Source organism: Macaca mulatta, chromosome 7 (assembly GCF_049350105.2).
Source record: "Macaca mulatta isolate MMU2019108-1 chromosome 7, T2T-MMU8v2.0, whole genome shotgun sequence".
Lineage (NCBI taxonomy): Eukaryota > Metazoa > Chordata > Mammalia > Primates > Cercopithecidae > Macaca > Macaca mulatta.
In genome coordinates, this window is record NC_133412.1 from 96348489 (window position 1) to 96372810 (window position 24322).

General features: G+C 41.3%; 1 protein-coding gene and 1 non-coding gene across 10 annotated transcripts in view; one reads left to right on the top strand and one right to left on the bottom strand.

Moving 5' to 3' along the window:
• The window catches only part of RNF212B (ring finger protein 212B), a 100343-nt gene that overhangs the window by 66227 nt on the left and 9794 nt on the right, over positions 1-24322 (top strand). For 4 of the 9 annotated variants that reach the window (XM_077940715.1, XM_015143398.3, XM_077940716.1 and 1 more), the window contains 11 exons: positions 8932-9047; positions 10274-10334; positions 11051-11079; positions 13339-13385; positions 13603-13645; positions 15186-15246; positions 15634-15682; positions 19262-19301; positions 20198-20295; positions 21269-21330; positions 23484-24065. In XM_077940715.1, the coding sequence (XP_077796841.1) occupies positions 8932-9047; positions 10274-10334; positions 11051-11079; positions 13339-13385; positions 13603-13645; positions 15186-15246; positions 15634-15682; positions 19262-19301; positions 20198-20295; positions 21269-21330; positions 23484-23552 (675 nt within the window). In that variant the 3' untranslated portion in view covers positions 23553-24065. Of the gene's footprint in view, positions 1-8931; positions 9048-10273; positions 10335-11050; positions 11080-13338; positions 13386-13602; positions 13646-15185; positions 15247-15633; positions 15683-19261; positions 19302-20197; positions 20296-21268; positions 21331-23483; positions 24066-24322 lie in introns of those variants that run through there. The other 5 variants (XR_013396106.1, XM_028851419.2, XM_077940717.1 and 2 more) reach the window with 5 other exon arrangements.
• On the bottom strand, positions 9853-9955 carry LOC114679799 (U6 spliceosomal RNA). The gene has a single exon (XR_003731901.1). It is a non-coding gene; the product is annotated as a U6 spliceosomal RNA (small nuclear RNA).

Sequence of the window (24322 nt, forward strand, 5' to 3'; positions counted from 1 at the left end):
CCTGGGAGGCAGAGGTTGCAGCGAGCCTAGATTGCGCCACTGCACTCCATCCTGGGTGACGGAGCGAGACTGTCTCAAAAAAAAAAAAACCAAAAAAAAACCTGAATTAATAATTACCTCTTAATCATTATCTCTATCTTGTAAATTCTTGTGTTCTGCATATAACATAGTGTTTTACTTATTGGTTCATGTGTCAGAATGTCTCTTCTACTAGACTGTGATAAGCTACTATGAAACTGGAAAATCTGAGACGAGTCTCAGTTAATTTAGAAAGTTTATTTTGCCAAGATTGAGGACATGTGCCCATGACACAGCCTCAGGAGGTTCAGACGACATGTGCCCAAGGTCAGAGCGCAGTTTGGTTTTATACATTTTCGGGAGACATGAGACATCAATCAACATATGTAAGATGAACGTTGGTTCGGTCTGGAAAGGTGGGACAGCTCAAAGTGGGAGAGGGCTTCTAGGTCCTATGTAGATAAGAGACCAATGGTTGCCTTCTTTTGAGTTTCTGATTAGCCTCTCCAAAGGAGGCAATCAGATATGCATGTATCTCAGTGAGCAGACCGGTGACTTTGAATAGAATGGGAGGCAGGTTTGCCCTAAGCATTTACCAGCTTGACTTTTCCTTTTAGCTTAGTGATTTGGGGGGTCCAAGATATTTTCCTTTGACACTACTAAAAGACAAGAACCCATACTGTTCATCTTAGCATTTCCAGTTCTTATGCCTGGCATAAAGTGTTCAGTAAAGTTTTGCTAAATGAAATATAATCTTTGCACTATATATTTTCTGCCCCTGTGTGAGACATTTTCTGATACCAACCGGTTGTCTGACACCAACTAGGTGTGGAACAATTCAATTCAATTCAATTCTAACACTTAATTCCTAGAGTTTTAGTGTCATACTTCACATGTTTAGGGCTCAGCCTCACAAGACTGCCCCCACTCTGGACACCAGCCACAAATGGGGTACCTAGGCTACAATACTTCAGACTGGCCAACCACAAACTTGAGGATTCTCATGAACTTCCTCCTGCTCCCCCAAGCTTCAATAACTTGCTAGAATGACTCACAGAACTCAGAAAAGTACTTTACTTATTATTACCAGTTTATTATAAAAGATACAACATGGGGGCCAGGTGCAGTGGCTCACACCTGTAATCCCAGCACTTTGGGAGGCCGAGGTGGGTGGATCACCTGAGGTCAGGAGTTCGAGACCAGCCTGGCCAACATGGTGAAACCCTGCCTCTACTAAAAATACAAAAAGTAGATGGGTGTGGTGGTGGGCACCTGTAATTCCAGCTACTCTGGAGGCTGAAGCAGGAGAATCACTTGAACCTGGGAGGCGGAGGTTGCAGTGAGCCAAGATCATGCCACCGCACTCCAGCCTGGGTGACAGCGCAAGACTGTGTCTCAAAAAAAGAAAAGGAAAGAAAAGAAAACAATACATCATGGGAATAGCCAAATGGAAAAGATGCAAAGTATGTGAGGAGGGGTGCAGAGCTTCCATACCCTCTCCAGATGCACTACTCTCCCAGCACCTCCAAGTGTTCACCAACTTGGTAACTCTCTGAACTCCCTTGTTCAGGAGTTGTTATGAAGGTTCCATTACATAGGCGTGATTGATTAAAGAATTGGTCGTTGGCGATTGAACTCAATCTCTAGCGCCTTTTCCTTCTCTGGTTGTCGGGGGTGGGGGTGGGGTGGGAAGAAGGGTTGGGACCCCAACCTTCCAAACAGTGTTTGGTTCCTCTGGCAACAAGCCCCCATTTTGATGCTATCTAGGACCCCACCAAGAGTCACCTCATTAGCACAAATTCAGGTATGGTTGAAAGGGGCTTGTTATGAATAACAAAAGATGCTCCTATCACTCAGGAAATGCCAAGGGTTTTAGTAACTCTGTGAGGAACCAGGGACAAAGACTGTATATATATTTCTTACACCACACCCTGTTCAAAAGATCCCCCTCAAAATCAGCCCATTAAAAAAAGGTTTATTATGATTTTATCACATATAATTTCAAATGTCTAAAAAGAGTATAATCATATGTATAATATAATTAATTTCTGAACCGTATCGGTTTCATTGCCCCGTGCATGGCAAGTTAGTACACCAAGACACTGGGTTGCAGCAGAGAAAGAGGTTTAATCATAAGACAGCTGAACAAGGAGATAGGAAACCTCAAATTTGCCTCTAGGAGGAGTTCGAGGCTAGAGGTTTTTAAAGAGTTGGATGAGTAGTAAGCCACGGTGTGGGGATCATTGCTTGGTTAAAGAATGCAGGGTGGAGTCATGAGAAGGGTAGATGAAGAAACTGCATTCTCAAAAATGTGATTGTAAAAGTTTACAAAAACCCCAATTCCCCAGAGAGCTATGAAATGAGCAGAGTGCAGAATATATTCTGTCAGTCTCTTGAAATATTATTTGCCCTCTTAACTGATAAGGCAATGGAGGAAGAAAGTAAGAATGTAATAAAAATATGAAAAAAGTGAAAAAAAAAAAACCCTGCATTCTCATGCTGATTCGATTCCTCTGTGGGGGTCTTCAGACTCGCTAGTGTCAGCTGTTCCACTGGAATTCAAGATCTGAAAAATATCTTAAGCAACTTTTAAGCAAAAGCCTTATGATTCTAATATCATATTCTGTTTATGAGAACAATGAGGATGCAGATGGTCAGCATCTAGTGTGATGTGACTTTCGCAGCTAAAAGGAAGTGTGCCAAAGTGCAGCCTGATTAATCCTTAATTATAACTATATTTCTGTCCAGCACCAAGCATGTAATTCTTGTTAAACCCTATGAGGACAGTTTCATTTCCATGCATCCATCACTCCACTTCAACAATTATCGGTGAATGGCTGATTTTCCTCCATCCATACCTCTTGCCACCCCCACCCAGATTATTTTAAAGCCAAAACCGGATATTACATCATTTCAATCTGTAAATATTTCAGTGTGTATCTCTAAAAGATAGGAACTTTTTTCTTAAATATAACCACATCCTGCTAAGATAACAATTTCATAATATTATCAAATAATCAGGCTGCATTCACATTTCTCCGGTTGTCTCAGTTTTAAAATGTTCCCACATTTTGAACTGAGTTTCAATAAACATATATATTTCAGTGGTTATGTCTCTTAAGTTTCTTTTACACTATAAGTTTTCTCTCATTTCTTTTTAAGTTATTATTGAAGAAAATGGTCTTTTGTCCTATAGAGTTGTTCACAGTGTGGATTTTGTTTATTGTACCTATGGAGTCATTTTATATGTTCCTCTGTCCTCTATTTCCTGTAAATTGATAGGTAGGTTTAGGGTTAATCACCATCATTGGTTTGGGGGCAGGGGAAGGTAAGGCAAGACCACTTTATTCCAGTGTCGTATTCCACCAAGAGGTACTTAATGGTCTGTGTCTCTTATTTTGTGTGAGGGTAGCCATTGATGAACTTTGCAGAGATCCTTAATTCATTAGAAGTTGTAAAATTCCAATTCTGTCATCCTTTCTCATTTTTTTAGTTGGAGTACTTAGAGAAATGTCCTTTTATCAAGTGAATGATTATCCAGATATATAGTTCAAAAATACTAAGACTTGCTTGTAGATATTGTGGAATGAGGGAGTTTCACAAAAGATAGATAAGGCAAACTAATAGGTTTTGAATGTCAAAGAGAGATCGTGAATTTACCAATATCTTTAAAGTGAATTTCTAAAACTTGGTGACTTATTTACAGATGTTCAAAAATTAAATTGCATGCAAAAATAAATCTTCAACTAAATAAAAATGCTGACATTTAAAAATAAGAACTAAGGCTAGGCACAGTGGCTCATGCCTATAATCCCAACACTTTGGGAGGCCGAAGTGGGAGGACTGCTAGAACCCAGGAGTTTGAGATCAGCCTGGGCAACATAGTGAGACCCTTTCTCTTAAGAAAAAAAAAATTAAAAAATTAGAGGGGTATGGTGGCATGCACCTGTTGTCCCAGCTACTCGGGAGGCTCAAGTGGGAAGATCACTTGAGCCTGGGAGGTTGAGCCTACAGTGAACTGTGAACAAACCCCTGCACTCTAGCCTGGTTGAAAGGGCAAAACTCTATCTCAAAAAAAAAAAAAAAAAAACTAAGACTGGGCATGGTGGCTCAATTCCAGTAGTTCCAGCACGTGGAGGATGACCTGAGGCCAGAAGTTTGAGACCAGTTTGGGCAACACAGCAGGACCCCATCTCTATCAAAATAAAAATAAATAAAAATAAGAACTGGGAAGGTCCTTCTTTAGTACAAAAATGATAATCAAACTGATAATCATTTCCAAAGCATATATTACTTTTTTGTATGTGTGTGCTTTTGGTAGAGATAGCGTTTTGCCATGTTGCCCAGGCTGGTCTCAAACTCCTGAGTTCAAGTGATCTGCCCACCTTGGCTTCCCAAAGTGGTAAGATTACAGGCATGAGCCACTGCACCTGGCCTACTTTTATAAACAAACAGGAATGTTTTGTTTATAATAACCCACATTGGACCAAAACGTCTTATTGTAGTAAACCTACTAAGCTCCCCCTTTGCTTCCATTACTGTGCCTCTCTCAGTATTTTTCAGTTATTTCTCCTTTACTCTTTCTACCCTTTTGTTGGACTTAATTCAGAACTGAAGTTTTAATATACTCTCTCAAGCATATAAAATAAAAATTATGTTTCATATATAAAATAAAGTTTATACAAGGTTGTTGGTTTGGATTGAGTTTCTGCACTAGGTCCAGCAGTCCAAACCAAAATGGAATTACTCATGCTGACAGTTCATCTGATCTTCCAAGAAATCAGGAGACGGAGAGGTAATAGGTAAATCTCCAAACAGGCCAATTTTAGCTGGCATAATAAAGAAGTCCCCTCTGCTTTAACCTTTACAAGGAGAGTAACTTTGAACCAACCCATGCACTTTTGGTTCTCTGTTTCTGCTTTCTTCAGCCCTTTTCTGCCTAAAAAGCCAACTTGTCTTCTCAGTTAATCAGAACACTCATTCTGTTTTTTAGAACAATGTGTTGCTCAAGTCTAGAATTGCAAATCGAAGCCAGTTAAAATCTTTAAACTAGCTGGGCATGGTGGCTCATGCCTGTAATCCCAGCACTTTGGGAGGCCGAGGCAGGCGGATCACCTGAGGTCCGGAGTTCAAGACCAGCCTGACCAACATGGAGAAACCCCGTCTCTACTAAAAATACAAAATTAGCCAGGTGTGGTGGTGCATGCCTGTAATCCCAGCTACTCTGGAGCCTTAGGCAGGAGAATGGCTTGAACCCGGCAGTTGGAGGTTGCTGTGAGCCAAGATCGCGCCATTGCACTCCAGCCTGGGCAACAAGAGCGAAACTCTGTCTCAAAAAAAAAGAAAGAAAAAAAAAACTAAATTTGTTGTAATTTTGTATTTTGACACGTTATCAATAGTAAAATGGTAGGAATCTAGAGCGTGAAGACCATTATATCCTTACCTGGTCCTATTATGGAGATAAAGGAAAGGAATCAGGGTATAAAAGTAGACAGTTTCATACCAATAAAATGTTGGTATCAACGTTCCAATAAAACAATATTTAACACTTGAATTATCCAGACAATGTTAAGTGTTATCATCAATAGAACTACTTTTATTATTATCAGCTCTGTGTTACTGTATTAACAAAATAATCCCACCTTTAAGAAAAAGTAAGTGATTGGGAGGCCAAGGCAGGAGGATTGTTTGAGACCAGGAGTTCAAGACCGGTCTGGGCAATATAGCAAGCTATCATTTCTAAAAAAATTTTTTAAAGTTTTAAAAAAGCAAGTGAGCAAGCAAAAGTTAATCTTCTTTGGAGAAAGGAAAGAGACCAACCTTTTCATGAGGCTGAGGGATTTGAAGGATTGCTAACTATTGGTAATTTTTTTAAGTACTGTACTGAGGTACATTACTGAGTTAGATTTTAGAATCTTCTTCAGTGAATGTGTTTGATATAGGCTAAACATTTGTACCCTGGTATCAGGCAAAATCACTTCTTCTTTAATACTCCTTGCTGGTTGTTTTCTGGACTGGTCTTTCTTCTTCTTGGAATGATCAGTTTTTTGGGACAAGTAGATAAAGTAGGTCTGCTTAGGCCTGGCAAAAGACCTTCCCGGGGGCCGGGCGCGGTGGCTCAAGCCTGTAATCCCAGCACTTTGGGAGGCCAAGACGGGCGGATCACGAGGTCAGGAAATCGAGACCATCTTGGCTAACACGGTGAAACCCCGTCTACTAAAAAATACAAAAAACCACCCAGGCGAGGTTGCGGGCGCCTGTAGTCCCAGCTACTCCGGAGGCTGAGACAGGAGAATGGCCTAAACCCGGGAGGTGGAGCTTGCAGTGAGCTGAGATCCGGCCACTGCACTCCAGCCTGGGCGACAGAGCAAGAATCCGTCTCAAAAAAAATAAAAATAAAAATAAAAATAAAAAGACCTTCCCATAATCCAGTCTGGCTCCCTGGAGTTCCACAGTGGGGTCTGTTTGTGCACTTATGACCCTTGGTAATGTCAAATGGAGGGCTAACTAATCTAGGGTAGGATTTGGCTTTTCTTGATGCTAGCCTGATTTTGACTTAATTTTACTTCCAACTATCCCCAAGGGTAGGATTAGGATATTTGGGATACTAACACTGTGATTTGGCTGTCTGTTATATAGCTTTATCTCTGTTGCTTCTCACCCCTACCCCTGCCATTTTAGGTAATTCCCAGGATTCAGAGTAACTTTTATTCTGCTTCTCCACTGTTCAATTTTTTTTTTTTTTTTGAGATGGGTTCTCACTCTGTTGCCCAGGCTGGAGTGCAGTGGCACGATCTTGGCTCACTGCAACCTCCACCTTCTGGGTTCAAGTGATTCTCCTGCCTCAGCCTCGCCATTAGCTGGAATTTCAGGTGCACACCACCATGCCCGGCTAATTTTTGCATTTTTAGTAGAGACGGGGTTTCGCCATATTGACCAGGCTGGTCTCAAACTCCTGACCTCAAGTGATCTGCCCACCTTGGTCTCCCAAAGTGCTGGGATTACAGGCATGAGCCACCACACCTGGCCTCCACTATTCAAATTTTCTAAAACAATTTTTTTAAGTTGGGCTCTTGCTCTGTTGCCCAGACTGCAGTGCAGAGGCACAATCATGGCTCCCTGCAGCCTCGAACTCCTGGGTTCAAGCAATCCACCCACTTCAGCCTCTCAAGTAGTTGAAATTACAGGCATGTACCATCGCGCCCTCCTAAATTTTTAAAATTATTTTTTGGCCGGGCACAGTGGCTCACGCCTGTAATCCCAGCACTTTGGGAGGCCGAGGTGGGCGGATCAAGAGGTCAGGAGTTCGAGACCATCCTGACCAACATGGTGAAACCCCATCTCCATTAAAAGTACATATATTAGCCAGGCATGGTGGCAGGCGCCTGTAGTCCCAGCTACTCAGGAGGCTGAGGGAGGATAATCGCTTGAACCTGGGTGGCGGAGGTTGCAGTGAGCTGAGATCATGCCACTGCACTCTAGCCTTGGTGACAGAGCGAGACTCAGTCTCAAAAAAAAAATTAAATTAAATTAATAAATGAAATTATTTTTTGTACAGACAAGGTCTTGCTATGTTGCTTAGGCTGGTCTCAAATTCCTATCCTTAAGCAATCCTCCTGTCTTAGCCTTGGCTTCCCGAGTCTCTGAGATTATAGGCGTGATCACCATGCCTGGCTTAAAATAAACATTTTCTTTTCACAGCTTAAAATAAACATATTAGTTTTATTAAAAATGAGGGTTTAAAAAAATAGACTAGAGTAAATTCTTATCTATCTAGAACTAGTTTAGTTTACCTTTAAGTAGAAAGGAAACTCTTAAGTACAATTCTTTAGTAAGGTGGCAAGAGCAATTTGAAAATTGAGAACAAAAAGTTTATGAGAAGAGTACCAAGATCTAGGAAAGGACCCTAGACAAAAGAGGGTTTATAGTCTGAACAGGGAGGAAGCAGATGAGACATAAATACTGCTGTGTACTCAAAAGTAGAGCCTGACAAAGCTAAAACACTTTCTAAATATTAACTTTTCATCTGATTCAGCAATCCCATGATAGACACATCAGTATAGCAAATGGTAAAGTGAGGCAAAAGATAAAATTATGTGTGCATGCCCAGAAAAAAAATTCAAGCATAGTTAATCTCCTTCTGTGCCTCTCCACCCTTTCCTATAGCAGCATAAGCAGCCTGCAGGTGACTCTGTGTAGGTGTCTTTAGGGAAAGTAAATTGGTCACTAAGGCTCTGTAATAGCTATGAATGTGGAAGCTGATCCAAACTAATAGTTGACAAGTTAGAACCAATTCTAAGCTCGAAAAACAGTTTTTAAAAAAATCTCTCTTCTTGCACGGGATGCAAAACCATATTTTTAAAGGGTCATTCTGCTATGGTAGAATATTCTCATTAAGATAGTAGAAGGGGCCGGGTGTGGTGGCTTATGCCTGTAATCCCAACACTTTGGGAGGCTGAGGTGGGCAGATCACCTGAGGTTGGGAGTTTGAGACTAGCCTGACCAACATGGAGAAACCTTGTCTCTACTAAAAATACAAAATTAGCTGGGTGTGGTAGCACATGCCTGTAATCCCAGCTACTCAGGAGACTGAGGCAGGAGAATAGCTTGAACCCGGGAGGCAGAGGTTATGGTGAGCTGAGATCACACCATTGCACTCCAGCCTGGGCAACAATAGCAAAACTCTGTCTCAAAAAAAAAAAAAAAAAAAAAAAAAAAAAGACACTAGAAGGCTAGTATCCTGGAAATAAGTGCTGAGCTCTCTAGTTCTGGGATGTTGTTTATTAGGCCAGATGTTCTAGAAGAAAATGAGCAGTATAATAAAGTGTGATTTGATGGCTTTCCCTTTGTTGCCAGAAGTGAAGGGAAAGGAGTTATGGGAGAGTATGTCAAAGGCTTGTTTTTCCCTAGTAGGTGTGGAGTTTCCAGAAGAAACAAACAGATCTCCTCATCGCCTTTTATAAGCATAGAATTACAAAGTTAGAAACAGCCATGCAGGAGGCACAGCAGGCACTGGTCAGCCAGGACAAGTAAGTAACATATCAAATCACAAGAGAGCTTTTTTTTTTCTTTCTAAGAAGTGACAGTCTTTATTTCCTTGTGTTTGCAAAACCTGGAAATTGCTCCATATGTATTTGTTTGTTTGGGAAAATCGGGTATAGAATTTTTGATCCCCTGAATCTCCATTTTTTTCTTTCTTCCCTCCAGAGGCTCTCCTCACTTTATAGTTTTCCTCTTCTATTTCCCGGTATCAAAAACTGTTTCCCAGGCCAGGTGCAGTGGCTCACACCTGTAATCCCAGCAGTTTGGGTGGCCGAAGCAGGAGGATCACTTGAGGCCAGGAGAAGGCCAGGAGAAGGCCAGCCTGGCCAACATAGCGAGACTCTAAAAAAAAAAAAAAAGTTTTTAAATAAAAAATTAGCCAGACATGGTGGTTCACACCTATAGTCCCAGCTACTTGGGCTGAGGCTGGAGGATCCTTTGAGCCCAGGAGTCTGAGTTACAGTGAGCTATGATCACACCACTACACTCCAGCCTGGGTGAAAAAGTGAGACACTGTCTCAAAAACTAAAACAAAAAAAAAATCTGCTTCCTTGAGAAGTCAGATATAGCTGATTCACACCGATAACACTCCTTGTAGCCTCAATCTCCTGGGCTCAAGTGATCTCTCACCTCAGCCTCCCAAGTAGCTGCGACTACAAGTGCACGCCACCATGCCTGGCTAATTTTTGTATTTTTTTTTGTTGTTGTCGAGAGGAGTCTCTCCATATTGTCCAAGCTGGTCTGGAATCCTTTTTTCTCTTCTTTCAAAGTTTATTATTATTATTATTATTTTTTTTTATGGAATGCTTCAAGCATTTACATGTTAACTTTCTTTGGGGGCCATGTTAATCTTCTCTGTATTGTTCCAATTTTAGTGTATGTGCTGCCAAAGCAACCACAAGATGGAATCCTTGATAAAAATTTTTAGACATCAGCAGGCGAGGGGTGTGTGTGTGTGGGGGAGGAAATGGAATTCTTTGCAAATTCCCCTGAAATCATACCAAGTAATTGCTTATTTTGTCCACCTAATTGTTCTCATTATCAAAACCCTGCCATTGTCTCCTTGAATCACCAAATTCCTGATAGAAATAGCTTGTATAGCTGCAAGCATTTCTCAATAAGTATTAACTAAATGTTAATAGTTATAATAATAAAAAAATCAGGTTTTTAATCCCTGATTTGCTGCAGCTGATTGGTTCCATCTTTTGCCTAGAGAATTGTCAGTCTTAAGGAAGGAGAATGGAGAACTGAAGAAATTTCTAGCCATTCTAAAGGTGAATGAAATAGATTTTCCTTATTATTATTTTCTCTCTTACTTTTCTCATCTATCTAGCTGATTATATAGAATAGTGTTTCCTAATCTTTTTCTCATCATGGCACACACAGAAATTGATATTTGTACAATAAGCCCTCTACAGTAAATGGATGAGGTCTCAGCAGACCTTGGGGGACAGAAAGGATCAACTTATAGTACACTCGTAACCCATTCCTGAACATCAGTGAGTCATGAACATCAGTGAGTTGGAAAGTTCTCTTATAGAAGAAACAGCTGTTGCAACTTAAAAATTTCTCTTCGAGAAACTCAAGACACCTCAGGACGCTTCCTCTGCATCACACTCTACTTCCTAAATAGTTTTTCTTCCTAAGAATATTCTGTGTATTTATATAATTTTCCTATTGATCCCACTCCTGTAATTATTCTAGCACATTGTAGTGTGTCATTTTCCTTTCTCTCCCCAGAGACTCCATATTTCCCCACTTATGTTAGTCTATGGGATTCCCTATGCACTCTTACAAAGAACTAAAATTTTATCTCCTCAAAGCTAATAATATCCTAAGGAAACACTGCTGCTACTTTTCCTCCTACTGGGAATCTTAGCAACCATGACTAACGGGCACTGAGCTTAGTTAGCTAGCAAGTAAGACTGAAGATCTGTTGATTAGGATCCTCAGTTGTAGCCTTCTTCACTCCTGGTTTTTTCACCTATAGGAATCTCCAAGTCGGTACCAAGGAAGCAGGTCAGTTTTATCAGCTCCCATACTAACCCAACCCCCTGAAAACTCCTGTTCTTTCTTGACTCCTGGCTGTGTGAACTCTGAGAGAGAGAAAATGGTTAATGCATTTGGCTTTCACTTCTGCAAGAAAGAGTTATTGAAAGTGCCGAAGTAAAATCTTAATTATAATGCTCACCCTTGACTGTCATCTTATGAAATACTACTGTTTGAAATGCTGGTTCCTCAGTGCCATAAAGAAATAGCATTTGAACATAAATTTAATTTACTCAGCAAGGACATTTTTACTTCCTGCAGAAAGGGTTCACTCGCCAGCAAGATTACACTGAACAAAGGAGACAGGGTCATTTATAACCTGACGCATCTACCTTACTGCTGTGTCCGGTTTCCATTGGCTGGAACGGGACCTCACATTCTGTATGTGTTCCGATTGGCTAACAACTTAGAACTTTTTAAAAGAGGCAAAGGTAGAGGAGAACCAAGGAAGGAGGAAGTAACTTGTGGAATGCTGAGAAAGGTAAAAACATCTTCAAATAAGGAAGGAACAGGCTATAACCTAACGCTTGCTTGGACCAATGTAAGTGTACCAGGGCAAATATTTAGGCTAAGTTGTGGCAGCTAAGAACATAAAGTACATTGATTTCTTTATTACGGCTAGCAGATATTTAAGAATGTTAGTACAGGTCTTTAAATAAATTTTGCTTTTAAGAGAAGTTACTGTTTATTCCTAATTAGACGAAGAGGAAAGCCTTTAAAGAGGAACCTCTACTTTACTTTTTACACTACTCATCCTTAAAAATTCAACTCAGTCATTTCCTCTGTGAAGACTGCATTAGGTGGAATTAGATGGTCTATTCATTCATTCAGTAAATATTAAGTGCCTACTGTTTATCAGGTACTATGTTATGGGCTGGATATATGCTACCGGTCCTTTCTAATTAGTGATATATATGCTCTACCAACGCTTTTTTTTTTTTTTGAGACGGAGTCTTGCTCTGTCGCCCAGGCTGGGGTGCAGTGGCCGGATCTTAGCTCACTGCAAGCTCCGCCTCCCGGGTTTACGCCATTCTCCTGCCTCAGCCTCCCGAGTAGCTGGGACTACAGGCGCCCGCCACCTCGCCGGGCTAGTTTTTTGTATTTTTTAGTAGAGACGGGGTTTCACCGTGTTAGCCGGGATGGTCTCGATCTCCTGACCTCGTGATCCGCCCGTCTTGGCCTCCCAAAGTGCTGGGATTACAGGCTTGAGCCACCGGCCCGGCCATCTACCAACTCTTAAACATATTTTTAGTATCGGCCGGGCATGGTGGCTCACGCCTGTAATTCCAGCACTTTGGGAGGCGGAGGCAGGCGGATCATGAAATCAGGAGATTGAAACCATCCTGGCTAACATGGTGAAACCCTGTCTCTACTAAAAATACAAAAACAAAATTAGCCGGGTGTGGTGGCGGACACCTGTAGTCCCAGCTGCTCAGGAGGCTGAGGCGGGAGAATGGTGTGAACCTGGGAGGCAGAGCTTGCAGTGAGCGGAGATCACCCACTGCACTCCAGCCTGGGTGACAGAGCGAGACTCTGTCTCAAAACAAACAATTTAAAAAAATCTATATATATATATGTGTGTGTATATATATTTATATATATTTTAATATCAGCCCTGCATTATGGATTAAAAAGACATGGTCCTACATTCATAGAAGCTACCGTCTAGTGTTGTTTTGTCCTTCTGTTCTTCTGATAAGCCCATTACAACACTTAAACACTGCTCTGATTTTTTTTTTTTAATCTCTCCCACTAGCCTGTAAGCCTCTCAGTTATTCTAGGTATTTTTGTAATCTCAGGATCTAGGAAATATAGACCCAAATATATGCTCGTTGGATGGCATCCTTCTTTCTGGTTATTTTGGGTTTAGTTCTTTTTCTAGTTTCTTAAGGTGGATGAGACAATGGAGGGATGTATGAATGGGTGGATAGATGTATGGTTGAGAGTACTTGATAAGGCACTGAGGAGGGAAGAAAGGTGTACTTTAAAGCTTCTATTATAGGCAACACAGAGGTGGAGAAAGCTCCAATTAGGGAGTTGGAAAGCAAGGGGTTTTATGTGGAAACTTTGCTTCCATATTTCAGGATGCTACCTATGATACATGAGAGTAAGCAGTTTGTGCTCAGAGAGGAAGCTATTATTTCTATAAAGTGATCTGATTGATCCTCTAAAGTTGCACTTAACCTCTGCCCAGAGAGATTAGAGCCGCCTCTTTTTTTTTCCTTGCAGGTCAACCACACCTCGACCAGTGGGCATTACTTCCCCATCACAGTCAGGTGGAGAACACTTTTCCCCTAAATATCTGTGTGAGATGAATATCCTTTCCTTATGTAGAAGATGGTTTCCTCTCAGAGACAATAATGTGATCTTCCTAACTTTATGTATAATATGAAAACATTATATCACCAGATAATCATGCACAACAAATTGGCCAGGCAAGGCAGGTGCACGATTGATGGCAATTTTTTTATTCTGTAGTTTATTCTCTTTCAGTTACCCCACGGCCCAGTTTCCAGCATAGCAGTCAAGTGGTCAGGTAAGCTCACACAGCAACATTAAAACTGTTGGCAAAAGTTGGAAGATAAAAGAAATATCTAGTTGTAGCTCAGTTTGGGACTGATAAAATTTTAGGTCTATGTAGAAGTTTAAAGCTAGGGTTTGTTTTTTTTTTCCCGTGCCAAACTGTATCCAGCTTTATTAAAGATACTATCCATAAATGATCATGATATTTCAGGCAGGACATGGGCAGACAATCATTAACAGTATACAACAACTTTCAAACTCCCTTCTTCAATGGACTACCAAAAATCAGAAAGCCACTATAAATCCCAATGAAATCTTCATCTCATGCTCTGAACAGGGAAAGTTTAGAGTGAGGGTTGACGTTTCACATTTAGCATATTGTTTAACAACTTTTCACAAGCCAACCCTGACTTTCAGGAAGTGAAATGAAAATGGCAGAATTTGGCCGGGCGCGGTGGCTCAAGCCTGTAATCCCAGCACTTTTGGAGACCGAGACGGGTGGATCACGAGGTCAGGAGATCGAGACCATCCTGGCTAACATGGTGAAACCCCGTCTCTACTAAAAAAAATACAAAAAATTAGCCGGGCGAGGTGGCGGGCGCCTGTAGTCCCAGCTACTCGGGAGGCTGAGGCAGGAGAATGGCGTGAACCCGGGAGGCGGAGCTTGCAGTGAGCCGAGATCGCGCCACTGCACTCCAGCCTGGGTGACAGAGCGAGACTCCGTCTCAAAAAAAAAAAAAAAGAAAATGGCAGAATTTATCTGAGGATCCACAATCTAGAAATGGAACCACTGCTCTTTTGACAGATGCCATCTCAGTGGCATCACTGGAAAGTCCAGATTGCCTGACAAACTGGTAATCAATGACTGGGGGTCAGGTTCCAACAGATGTCTGGGCTTAAGGGAGTTAAGTCTATGCTGAAAGATGGAAAGGGAGAAGAGGACATAAAAACGAATTTGTTTTTTAATACCACAAGGCTTTTGTGCCAAGGTGGCCATGTGTGTCAAAGTCAGGGAATCCCTCCTTCTGGGAGCCAAGAGGAAGTCTCTCAGAACTAGAAGGGGAAGGTGTTTTCCTCGCATCAATCCAGCTTCGGAGACTTTCTATTAGTGGCATATGCCCCTTCCCCAAAAAACAACAAGTGTTCTGTGTTCTAATAACATATAAAGCTAGGTTTTTTTTGAGGCTGGGCACAGTAGCTCATGCCTGTAATCCTAGCACTTTGGGAGGCCAAGGCGAGTGGATCACTTGAGGTCAAGAGTTCGAGACCAACCTGGCCAACATGGTGAAACTCAGTCTCTACTAAAAATACAAAAGTTAGCCAGGCATGGTGGTACACGCCTGTAGTCCTAGCTAAACTTGGGAGGCTGAGGCATGAGAATCACTTGAACCCAGGATGTGGAGGTTGCAGTGAGCTAAGCTTATGCCATTGTGCTCTAGCCTGGGCAACAGAGCGAGACTGTGTCTGAAAAACACAAAAACAAAAAAAAACCCAACAATAACAAGTAAAACTCGGTTTTTACCTTTTTTTTCTTTTTGTTTCACCTTATACAGTCGGTCCTCCTCAGCGGAATCTATTCCTTATAGAGAGGCTGGCTTTGGTGGCTTGGGACAAGTAAGTAATGTTCACCTTATCTTTCAGATTGAAGTTTCTAATGCTAAATGAAAGCAAAGGTTTATCAAGAACTTAAATTTATATTGGTTTTGGCATAAATTATCTGATGTCTTACTGGACCCTATTTTCTTCTGGCAATGGAGACCTGATGTTAGAAACTGACAGAGAATAAATAGGGGTGGAAATAGTGAAAGTGTTTAAGGACTGAATCAACAATGTCCATGGTGTTCATTTTGGAAGGAGTGAAGTATGGATCTTTCTTAGACTAGTATGCCCACTGTAGTAGAACAATATATGCTTGAATGTGTAGCTATAGATAAATAGGGAATAGGGAAGCCAGATAACTGAGATATATTTATTAATTGATGCTTATTATTTGTCTATCAGGGAAGCAGAGGTCTGCAGGGACGGAGAACTCCCAGAGACTCTTATAATGGTGAGGTGGGGGGAAAAGGGTGTCAGAAATCAACCTACTCTATGCAGAGATCTGCAGATTTCTGGTTTTCTATGCATAATATAATGCCATTTCACTTGTTTTTTTTCCAGACAGTGATTCCATGTATCCATACATACATTACAAATTTTTCAAATAATTATATTTTTGTTTTCCAACTAATAAGGGGAAAATAAAGATTTGAGTGATAGAAACTCATTGAAAACCTCTGGTTAGGAGATGGAGGATAACTTTTCAGTAAAATTGACTTGGATTTTTTTGAATTGCCACAAGATGGCATTATAAGCTAAGTATAAAAAGAAGGTTCACAAGATGCCGATTGTTGGCCTGAAGGGTATCTGGCTTCTTTACTATGTTTTAAACATAAAAATATTCCAGTGAAGGAATATTTTGGGTCTGCTTACTTAATTTCTTACCTAAAGCCCCTTAAAATTATTACTGTTGTTACCATTTTCAAGGGCATTAACCAGTACCTAAAGAATATGTATCAGAGAGGACTTTCACAAGAAATCATTTGAAATTCCCAAATATCTTTTCTTTAATTCTCCAAATAGTCTCCCACTAAATCTCCCACATTTGAAATCTCCCACTCCTTTGAAAAACATAGATGTTCTAGACAATTTATTTCTCAGGTTAGTAACAACAATGTTCTCTTTTTCATTCTTAATTTTAGTAATTTGAGTATTTTCCTCTTTTTTTTTTTTTTTTGGTCAATCATTTCAAAGAATTCGTTTTGTTGAGAGTCTGTATTATTTTTTCTATTTTCTGTTTCATTTACTTCTGGTTTAGTCAGTTTCCTTCTCATTATTTTGGATTTACTTCTTTTTCTAGTTTCTTAAGGTGGAAGGTTCGATTATTTATCTGAGATCTTTTTTACTATTGATGTTTCCAGTCATAAATTTCACTGTAGCACTGCTTTCACTGCATCCTATAACATTTGGCATGCTGTGTTTTGTTTTCATTCATTCCAAAGTTTGTTTGTTTGTTTTTTGAGGTGGAGTCTCACTCTGTCGCCCAGACTGGAGTGCAGTGGCGCCTTATCAGCTCACTGCCACCTCCACCTCCTGCGTTCACCCTCCCAAGTAGCTGGGACTACAGGCTCACGCCACCACACTTGGCTAATTTTTGTATTTTTAGTAGAGATGGCGTTTCACCATGTTGATCAGGCTGGTCTCCAACTCCTCACCTCAGGTGATCTGCCCACCTCAGCCTGCCAAAATGTTGGGATTACAGGCATGAGCCACCACGCCCCATCCCATTCCAAAGTATTTTTTAGTGTCCCTCGTGATTTTTTTTGGACCCATTGGTTGTTTATCAATGTGTTGTTTAATATCTACACATATGTGAAGTTCCCAAATTTCCTCCTGTTATTGATTTTGACTTTCAGTAATTTAAATCCTTTTAAATTTATGACATAACATGTGGTCCATCCTGGAGAATGCTCCATGTGTATGGGAAGAATGTATATTCTACTATTTTTGGGTGGTGTATTCTATAGAGTCTGCTAGGTTTAGTTAGTATATCGTGTTGTTCAATTAGTACGCTTCTGTTTCCTTTCCTTGCTGATCCAGTCCAGTTGTTCTGTCCATTATTGAAAGTGGGGTATTAAAGTCAACAACTATTATTGTGGTTTTTGGTTTTTTGTTTTCTTGTTTTTTTGAGACAGAGTCTCGCTCTGTTGCTGATGCTGGAGTGTAGTGGCACAATTGTGCCTCACTGCAGCCTCCACCTCCCACGCTCAAGCGATAGTCCCACTTCAGCCTCCTGAGTAGCTAGAACAAAAGGCATGTGCCACCACACCTGGCTAGATTTTTTATTTCAATTTTCTTGTCTTTGTAGAAATGAGGTCTCCCTGTTCTGCTCTGGCTGGTCTCGAATTCCTGGGCTCAAGCGATACTCCTGCCTCAGCTCCCAAAGTGCTGGGATTATAGGCATGAGCAACCATGCCAGTCCTTATTATTGTCAAATTGTCTTATTTTCTCTTCAATTCTCAATTTTTGCTTAATGTATTTTAGGACTCTATTGTTAGATGCATATATAAATGTTTCTCTTCTTGATATAAATGGACCCCTTTATCATTATTTAATGCCTCTGTCTCTTGTAACTTTTTTTTTTTTTTTGAGACAGAGTCTCACTCTCCTCTTGGAGAGTGCAGTGGCAAAATCTCGGCTCACTGCAACCTCTTCTCCCAGCTTCAAGCGATTCTCGTGCCTCAGCCTCTTGAGTAGCTGGGATTACAGGCATGTGCCACCACGCATGGCTAATTTTTGTATTTTTAGTAGAGACGAGGTTTCACCATGTTGGCTAGGCTGGTCTCAAACTCCTGGCCTCAAGTGATCTGCCGGCTTTGGCCTCCCAAAGTGCTGGGATTACAGGCATGAGCCACGATGCCTGGCCCAACAATTTTGTCTTAAAGTCTATTTTGTCTGATATTAGTATAGCCACTCTTTTGTTCACTGTTTTTTGCATGGAATATATTTTTTCATCCTTCTCCTTTCAACCTATATGCATCTTTGAATCCAAAGTGAGTCTCCTGTAGACTGTGTATAGTTGGACTTGTTTTTTCTTTCATCTGTTCTGCCAGTTTCTGCCTTTTAATTCATTTACATTTAGTGTAATTACAGATAAGGAAGGACTGATTTCTGCATTTTGTTATTTGTTTTCTATATGTCATGCTTTTTGATTAGCCTTTTGTTTGTCCCAGCTGATATTTATCTCCTTAGGCAGCCAAACAAGTGCTTCTAATTGTTTTCAACAGACTGGAGAAAGGTTTTTCTGCACTTGGTAAGCTCTGAGCTCCAAGTCCTGGTGAACTTGAGCTCCAAATCCTGGTGCTGTCAAAGACAACCTTGAAAGTGGGGTCTTCCAGGGAACCACTAGACAGGTTAAATTATAACAATTCTCTGGGAATGAGTCCTTCAAAAAGCTCCAACCCTGTTCCATCCCCTCTAGTGACTGCCAGACTGTTGGTTTTCACCATGAGTGTGCCCTGTTGGTTTTCAAGGCTACCATGGAGCCAGAGAAGGAGAAATGGCAATAAAGCAAGTTAAAATGCCACAAACCTTGCTGTTTTTACTAACATTCTGCTATTTTTCTTGAATAAACATTCTCCAGATTACTACAAGCCCTTTGTTAATTTCCAGATTTCTGAAGAAGTTGATTCTGACCATTATGCCAATTTTCTCATTGCTTTTATGGAGGAGGAAATTTTTGGAGGTCTTTGCTCTGCCATTTTTGTTGATGTCACTCGTAACTAATTTTTGTCTTTACCCATTCTTTCTGGTGATTTCCATCTTAGAGGGGAAGCCAAGGCACAGATACATTAGAGCACATGAAGGCAGTGAGGGATCTCAGTCCACAGACTCATGAAAGGGAGAGGAAAGCACCTATAAGAGATACTGCTATGTGATTTGTGAGCTTTTTCACTTGGCATTAGCCCCCAACCCTAACGTATATACTAAAAATCTTTTATCTCCATTTCCTTTGCCCTGGCCCCAAGTATACCTGAATCTCTTCTCCAGTTCATGGGTGATCTCATAGGCTTATTTTTATGCTTTCCAGAAACCCCTTCACCAGCTTCAACTCACAGCCTATCTTATAGGTGAGTAACACTGCGCTTCCTTTTTCTTGGGATGTGTTCATACTTAAACTCTGCCAGCAGGCTTGGTGCAGTGGCTCACGCCTGTAATCCCAGCACTTTGGGAGGCCGAGGAGGGTGGATCACGTGAGGTCAGGAGTTTGAGACCAGCATGGCCAACATGGCAAAACCCCGTCTCTACTAAAAGTACAAAAATTAGCCGGGAGTGGTGGCAAATGCCTGTAATCCCAGCTACTCAGGAGGCTGAGGCAGGAGAATTGCTGAATCCGGGAGGTGGAGGTTGCAGTGAGCTGAGATGGTGTCACTACCCTGCAGCCTGGGTGACAGAGTGAGACAATGTCTCAAAAAAACAAACAAAAACAACAGAACTCTGCCAGCAGTCCTGGGGCTACTTCTCCACTGGCTTGTACCACTGAAGTTTATAATGTGCCTTATAAGCAAAAAGGAAGTTGGATAGCACTGTGTTTAATATACATCCAAATTACTGTATTTTGGCCAGGTAGTGGCTCCCACCTGTAATTCCAGCACTTAGGGAGCCCAAGGTGGGAGGATTGCTTAAGCCCAGGTGTTGGAGACCAGCCTGAGCAACAAAGCGAGACCTAATTACCCGGGCTTGGTGGGTGTATGCTAGTGGTCCCCGCTACTTGGGGGGCTAAGACAGGAGGATTGCTTGAGTTTAGGAAGTCAAGGCTGCAGTGAGCCATGATCATACTACTGCACTCCAACCTGGGTAACAGAGTGAGACCCTGTCTCCAAAAACAAAAACATTATCTTCAGTTGCAAGCAGGGGATTTTTTTCCTCTCTGGCCTAACTGTATAGGCTCTTCCATTACATATGCTTTTTATTTTTACTTTTACCTTTCCTTTTCTCTGCTGATGCTTTTATTTCCTTTCCTTAGACCTTCATCTGCCTCCTCTGGACAGGGGATTTTTTCTTTCAGACCATCCCCAAATGGGCATTCAGGCCACACAAGAGTCCTCACCCCCAACAATTTTGGTAAGTTAAATAACATTTCCAAAGGAATGGAGCTTCAACTATAGACACATATACTAAACTGAAGATTTTCAAGATGACAAGATGTTGAGGTTTGCCCCCCAAAGAGCATTGTCTCTAGTTGGCTCCTTAATATTCTTTAAGAGCCATCCCATTTTCTTCAGAGTGAAGGGAGACTCTGGGTTTTGCCTGGTTAGCACTCATCCTGTCACCAGTCGAGTCCTACTGTTTAGCCAGAAGGTTGGCCTGTAGGACTAAACTGGCTTCTCAAAAGTCCCTATATTGAAAATGCTGGGCACTCAGTTCTGAGGATTATAAGGCCAATATCCATTCTTCTCTGCATCTTTTTCAGTAAAGGTGGTACCACCAGTCCTCTTGTTAAGAGGCTGCCATCTTCCATAGCTCACCTAAATCTTTATATTGCCTATCTTTCCACTCATAGTTAAATCTCAGACCTCTGCCAGTACCTGGTCCTCACAGGAAAAGAACAGACTTTATAACCCATTTCTTAAATTGATAATTGTGTTTCCCTTCTGAGTAGTGTTCCTTTAAGAACTACCTCGTGGCCGGGCGCGGTGGCTCAAGCCTGTAATCCCAGCACTTTGGGAGGCCGAGACGGGCGGATCACGAGGTCAGGAGATTGAGACCATCCTGGCTAACACGGTGAAACCCCGTCTCTACTAAAAAAAATACAAAAAACTAGCCGGGTGAGGTGGCAGGCGCCTGTAGTCCCAGCTACTCCAGAGGCTGAGGCAGGAGAATGGCGTGAACCCAGTAGGCGGAGCTTGCAGTGAGCTGAGATCCAGCCACTGCACTCCAGCCTGGGCGACAGAGCGAGACTCCATCTCAAAAAAAATTAAAAAAAAAAAAATTAAAAAAAAAAAAAAAGAACTACCTCGTTACCCTGACCCACAAGTAACACCGCCGAGAAACTGCCCAAGGAAGTCATCTTTCACTGTTCCATTCTATCCTTCAGCTCAGAGGGAGAGCAGAACCACACTAGAGAGTCTTCCTAGTTTCCAGCTTCCAGTCCTGCAGGTGAGACCTGGCTAGTCTAACTTGTCTGTGCATAAAATCTCACATGGTTAGGCCTGCACACTAAATGCCTCAGGGTAGTGGAATATAACCAGTGAAAAATGATATGAGTTTCAACTCTGGTAACTGTATGTTCACAACCTTCCAGAATGGTTTCAATTCTAGATTTTATCCTACTGTTGGATTAGCTTCCTGGTTTGGGGTTTTAAAATGAAGTCACATGCTAGTGAGAGGCTTTAAACTGAGAGGTCTTGGCCAGGGTGAAATAAGTGTGGACACACTGACATTTTCAGTAGTTCCACAATCAAGTATTTTCTATGACATATATCTTTTGGGTAGAGGTACTACTTGAACTAGGAAAAACCACATTTACTTCTCCAGAGACAGCTAGAGTAATATTTTATAAATTTATGGGACTATGATTCCGATTCCAGTAACAAAAAGAAAAGGGCATGGTAACAAGGAAAGGTTTGTAAAGAGTTCTGTTAAATGAAAAGTCACCGGGGGCGGTGGCTCACGCCAGTAATCTCAGCACTTTGGGAGGCCGAGGCGGGTGGATAACCTGAGGTCAGGAGTTAGAGACCAGCCTGACCAATATGGTAAAACCCCATCTCTACTGAAAATACAAAAATTAGCTGGGTGCGGTGGCAGGCACCTGTAATCTCAGCTACAAGAGAGGCTGAGACAGGAGAACTGCTTGAACCTGGGGGGCGGAGGTTGCAGTGAGCTGAGATCATGCCACTGCACTCCAGTGCCTGGGTAAACAGAGCGAGACTCCATCTCAAAAATAAATAAATAAATAAAAATAAAAAAATAAAAGTCCAGTCTTGCCTTTTTTTTTTTTTTTTTTTTTAATGGCTTGGATTTTGAGCATATTTAGGCCCTTTTTTCACTCCAAGCTCCTGGTGTCCCCAGGGACAGTTCCTTCATACTAAGGTAGGTATATATTTTGCTCCCATATTCCAAGATGCCCTTTTATTTTCATCAGTAAGAAATTAGGGTCTAGGCCGGGCGCGGTGGCTCAAGCCTGTAATCCCAGCACTTTGGGAGGCCGAGACGGGCGGATCACAAGGTCAGGAGATCGAGACCATCCTGGCTAACACGGTGAAACCCCGTCTCTACTAAAAATACAAAAAACTAGCCGGGCGAGGTGGCGGGCGCCTGTAGTCCCAGCTACTCAGGAGGCTGAGGCAGGAGAATGGCGCAAACCCGGGAGGCGGAGCTTGCAGTGAGCTGAGATCCGGCCACTGCACTCCAGCCCGGGCTACAGAGCAAGACTCCGTCTCAAAAAAAAAAAAAAAAAAAAAGAAATTAGGGTCTAAGCCTTAAGAGGCAACACTGGGGAAATAACAGTCCTCCCTAAGATACTCACAAATGGAGGGATTAACCTACAGAGGAAAAAATACTTAAAAGCTCAATAAACTATCTACAAATATTTGGCCCCTAACTGGATCTTGACTGAAACAAGCTGTAGAAAAAAAAATAAAAAAAAAAAAAAACAATTCATGAGACAGTTTAACAAAATTATCTATTGGACATTTGATATTAAATAATTGTTAATATTGGAGAGTTTTTGGTATGATGATATTGTAGTTATGTTTTTAAAAATAGCCATTCACTTTTATAGATACATACTATTTATGGATGAAAAGTCAAATGATGTCTGGGGTTTGCATCCCTAATTTAGTAGGGAGGGACAGTGGGAGAGTAGAAATAAAAGATTGGCCACGAATTATTTGTTAAAGATGGACAATGGGCACATGAGTTCATTATACTATTCTATGTATTGTTTGAAAATGTGAAAAAATTTTAAAGTTATTGAAGGAAATGCCACCTCCTCAGAGGCCTAAGTACTCTGCCTCCCTGGTAGTCATCTCTGGGTGTGGTAGTCATATGTCCCAGATTTTCCAAAATAATTTTCAAATATTCATCCTTATTATTATCACCATAGCCACTGAAATGTTCCAGAGACTGTCACATTAGATGTAGTAAATCCTAGTTTGGAAAAACTAGTTATCATGCAATGAAGAAAACTATGGGGAAGCAAAAGCAGTGGTGTCTGTCTCGATAAGCTTCATACAATGAGTTCAGAGAGACTTTCTTGCCCTTTTTGTTGTTATAAACACCCACATCTACCTTTTTGTCCTCTGCTGCAGACTCTCTACCAACAACAGAGGCAGATGGGATTACCCAGTGGGAGAGAAGCATGGACCACTTCCAGATAGATCATCTTCAAGGTCTGATCTATACATACTGCTGAAGGATGGACTGTAGCCTCCAGTACCCATTAGGGGTGATGGCCCTGGAAAATTTATCCCTACATTGTTTCCTAGTTTCACTCTATACCTTATGCTCCCTCCATCTTTACCCTATTCACCCTTATCACCTCCCAGGACAGTGGTCAGGTCTTACAAAAGGCTAGTGCTTCAGGAAGATGTTTATAGCTCTTCCAGAAGACCTTGGTAGCTCCCCTCATTTCCTACAATTTGAAACAAAGGTCATAAAAATAATTATTGGCATCATGCTTGGTTGGGAGTTGGGAATGGGGATTGTGATGGATCATATACTCATCACTGTTTCATTTCTGGATTTCATTTTTAGCTATGGATATACTGTCACATTGCCAATGTTAACAAGTAACATCTCTGTTCTTTGTCCTTATTATACATTTTCTATTTGCCTATTGTTTCCTCTATGCTTAGTTACTATTAAATGCTAATTTTCCTTTCTATTGAAAACAACTGTTGGAGACACTGATTTTCAGTTTAGTATATAGATAGTAAAATTAAGACGACACCCTTTTATTGCTACAATTCTATCACTATTACAAGTTCTAGAATGGTGGAATGGGCAAACAACACTACCACTGAGATCAAACATGTATTCTACTTTGGGTACTAAAAGGCAGAAATGAGGAATTAAATAGGTTAGCCACTCACAAGTTGGCCTTAAGCAAAAATACTGGGAAAACAGAAAATAGCAGGCATCTGCCAGA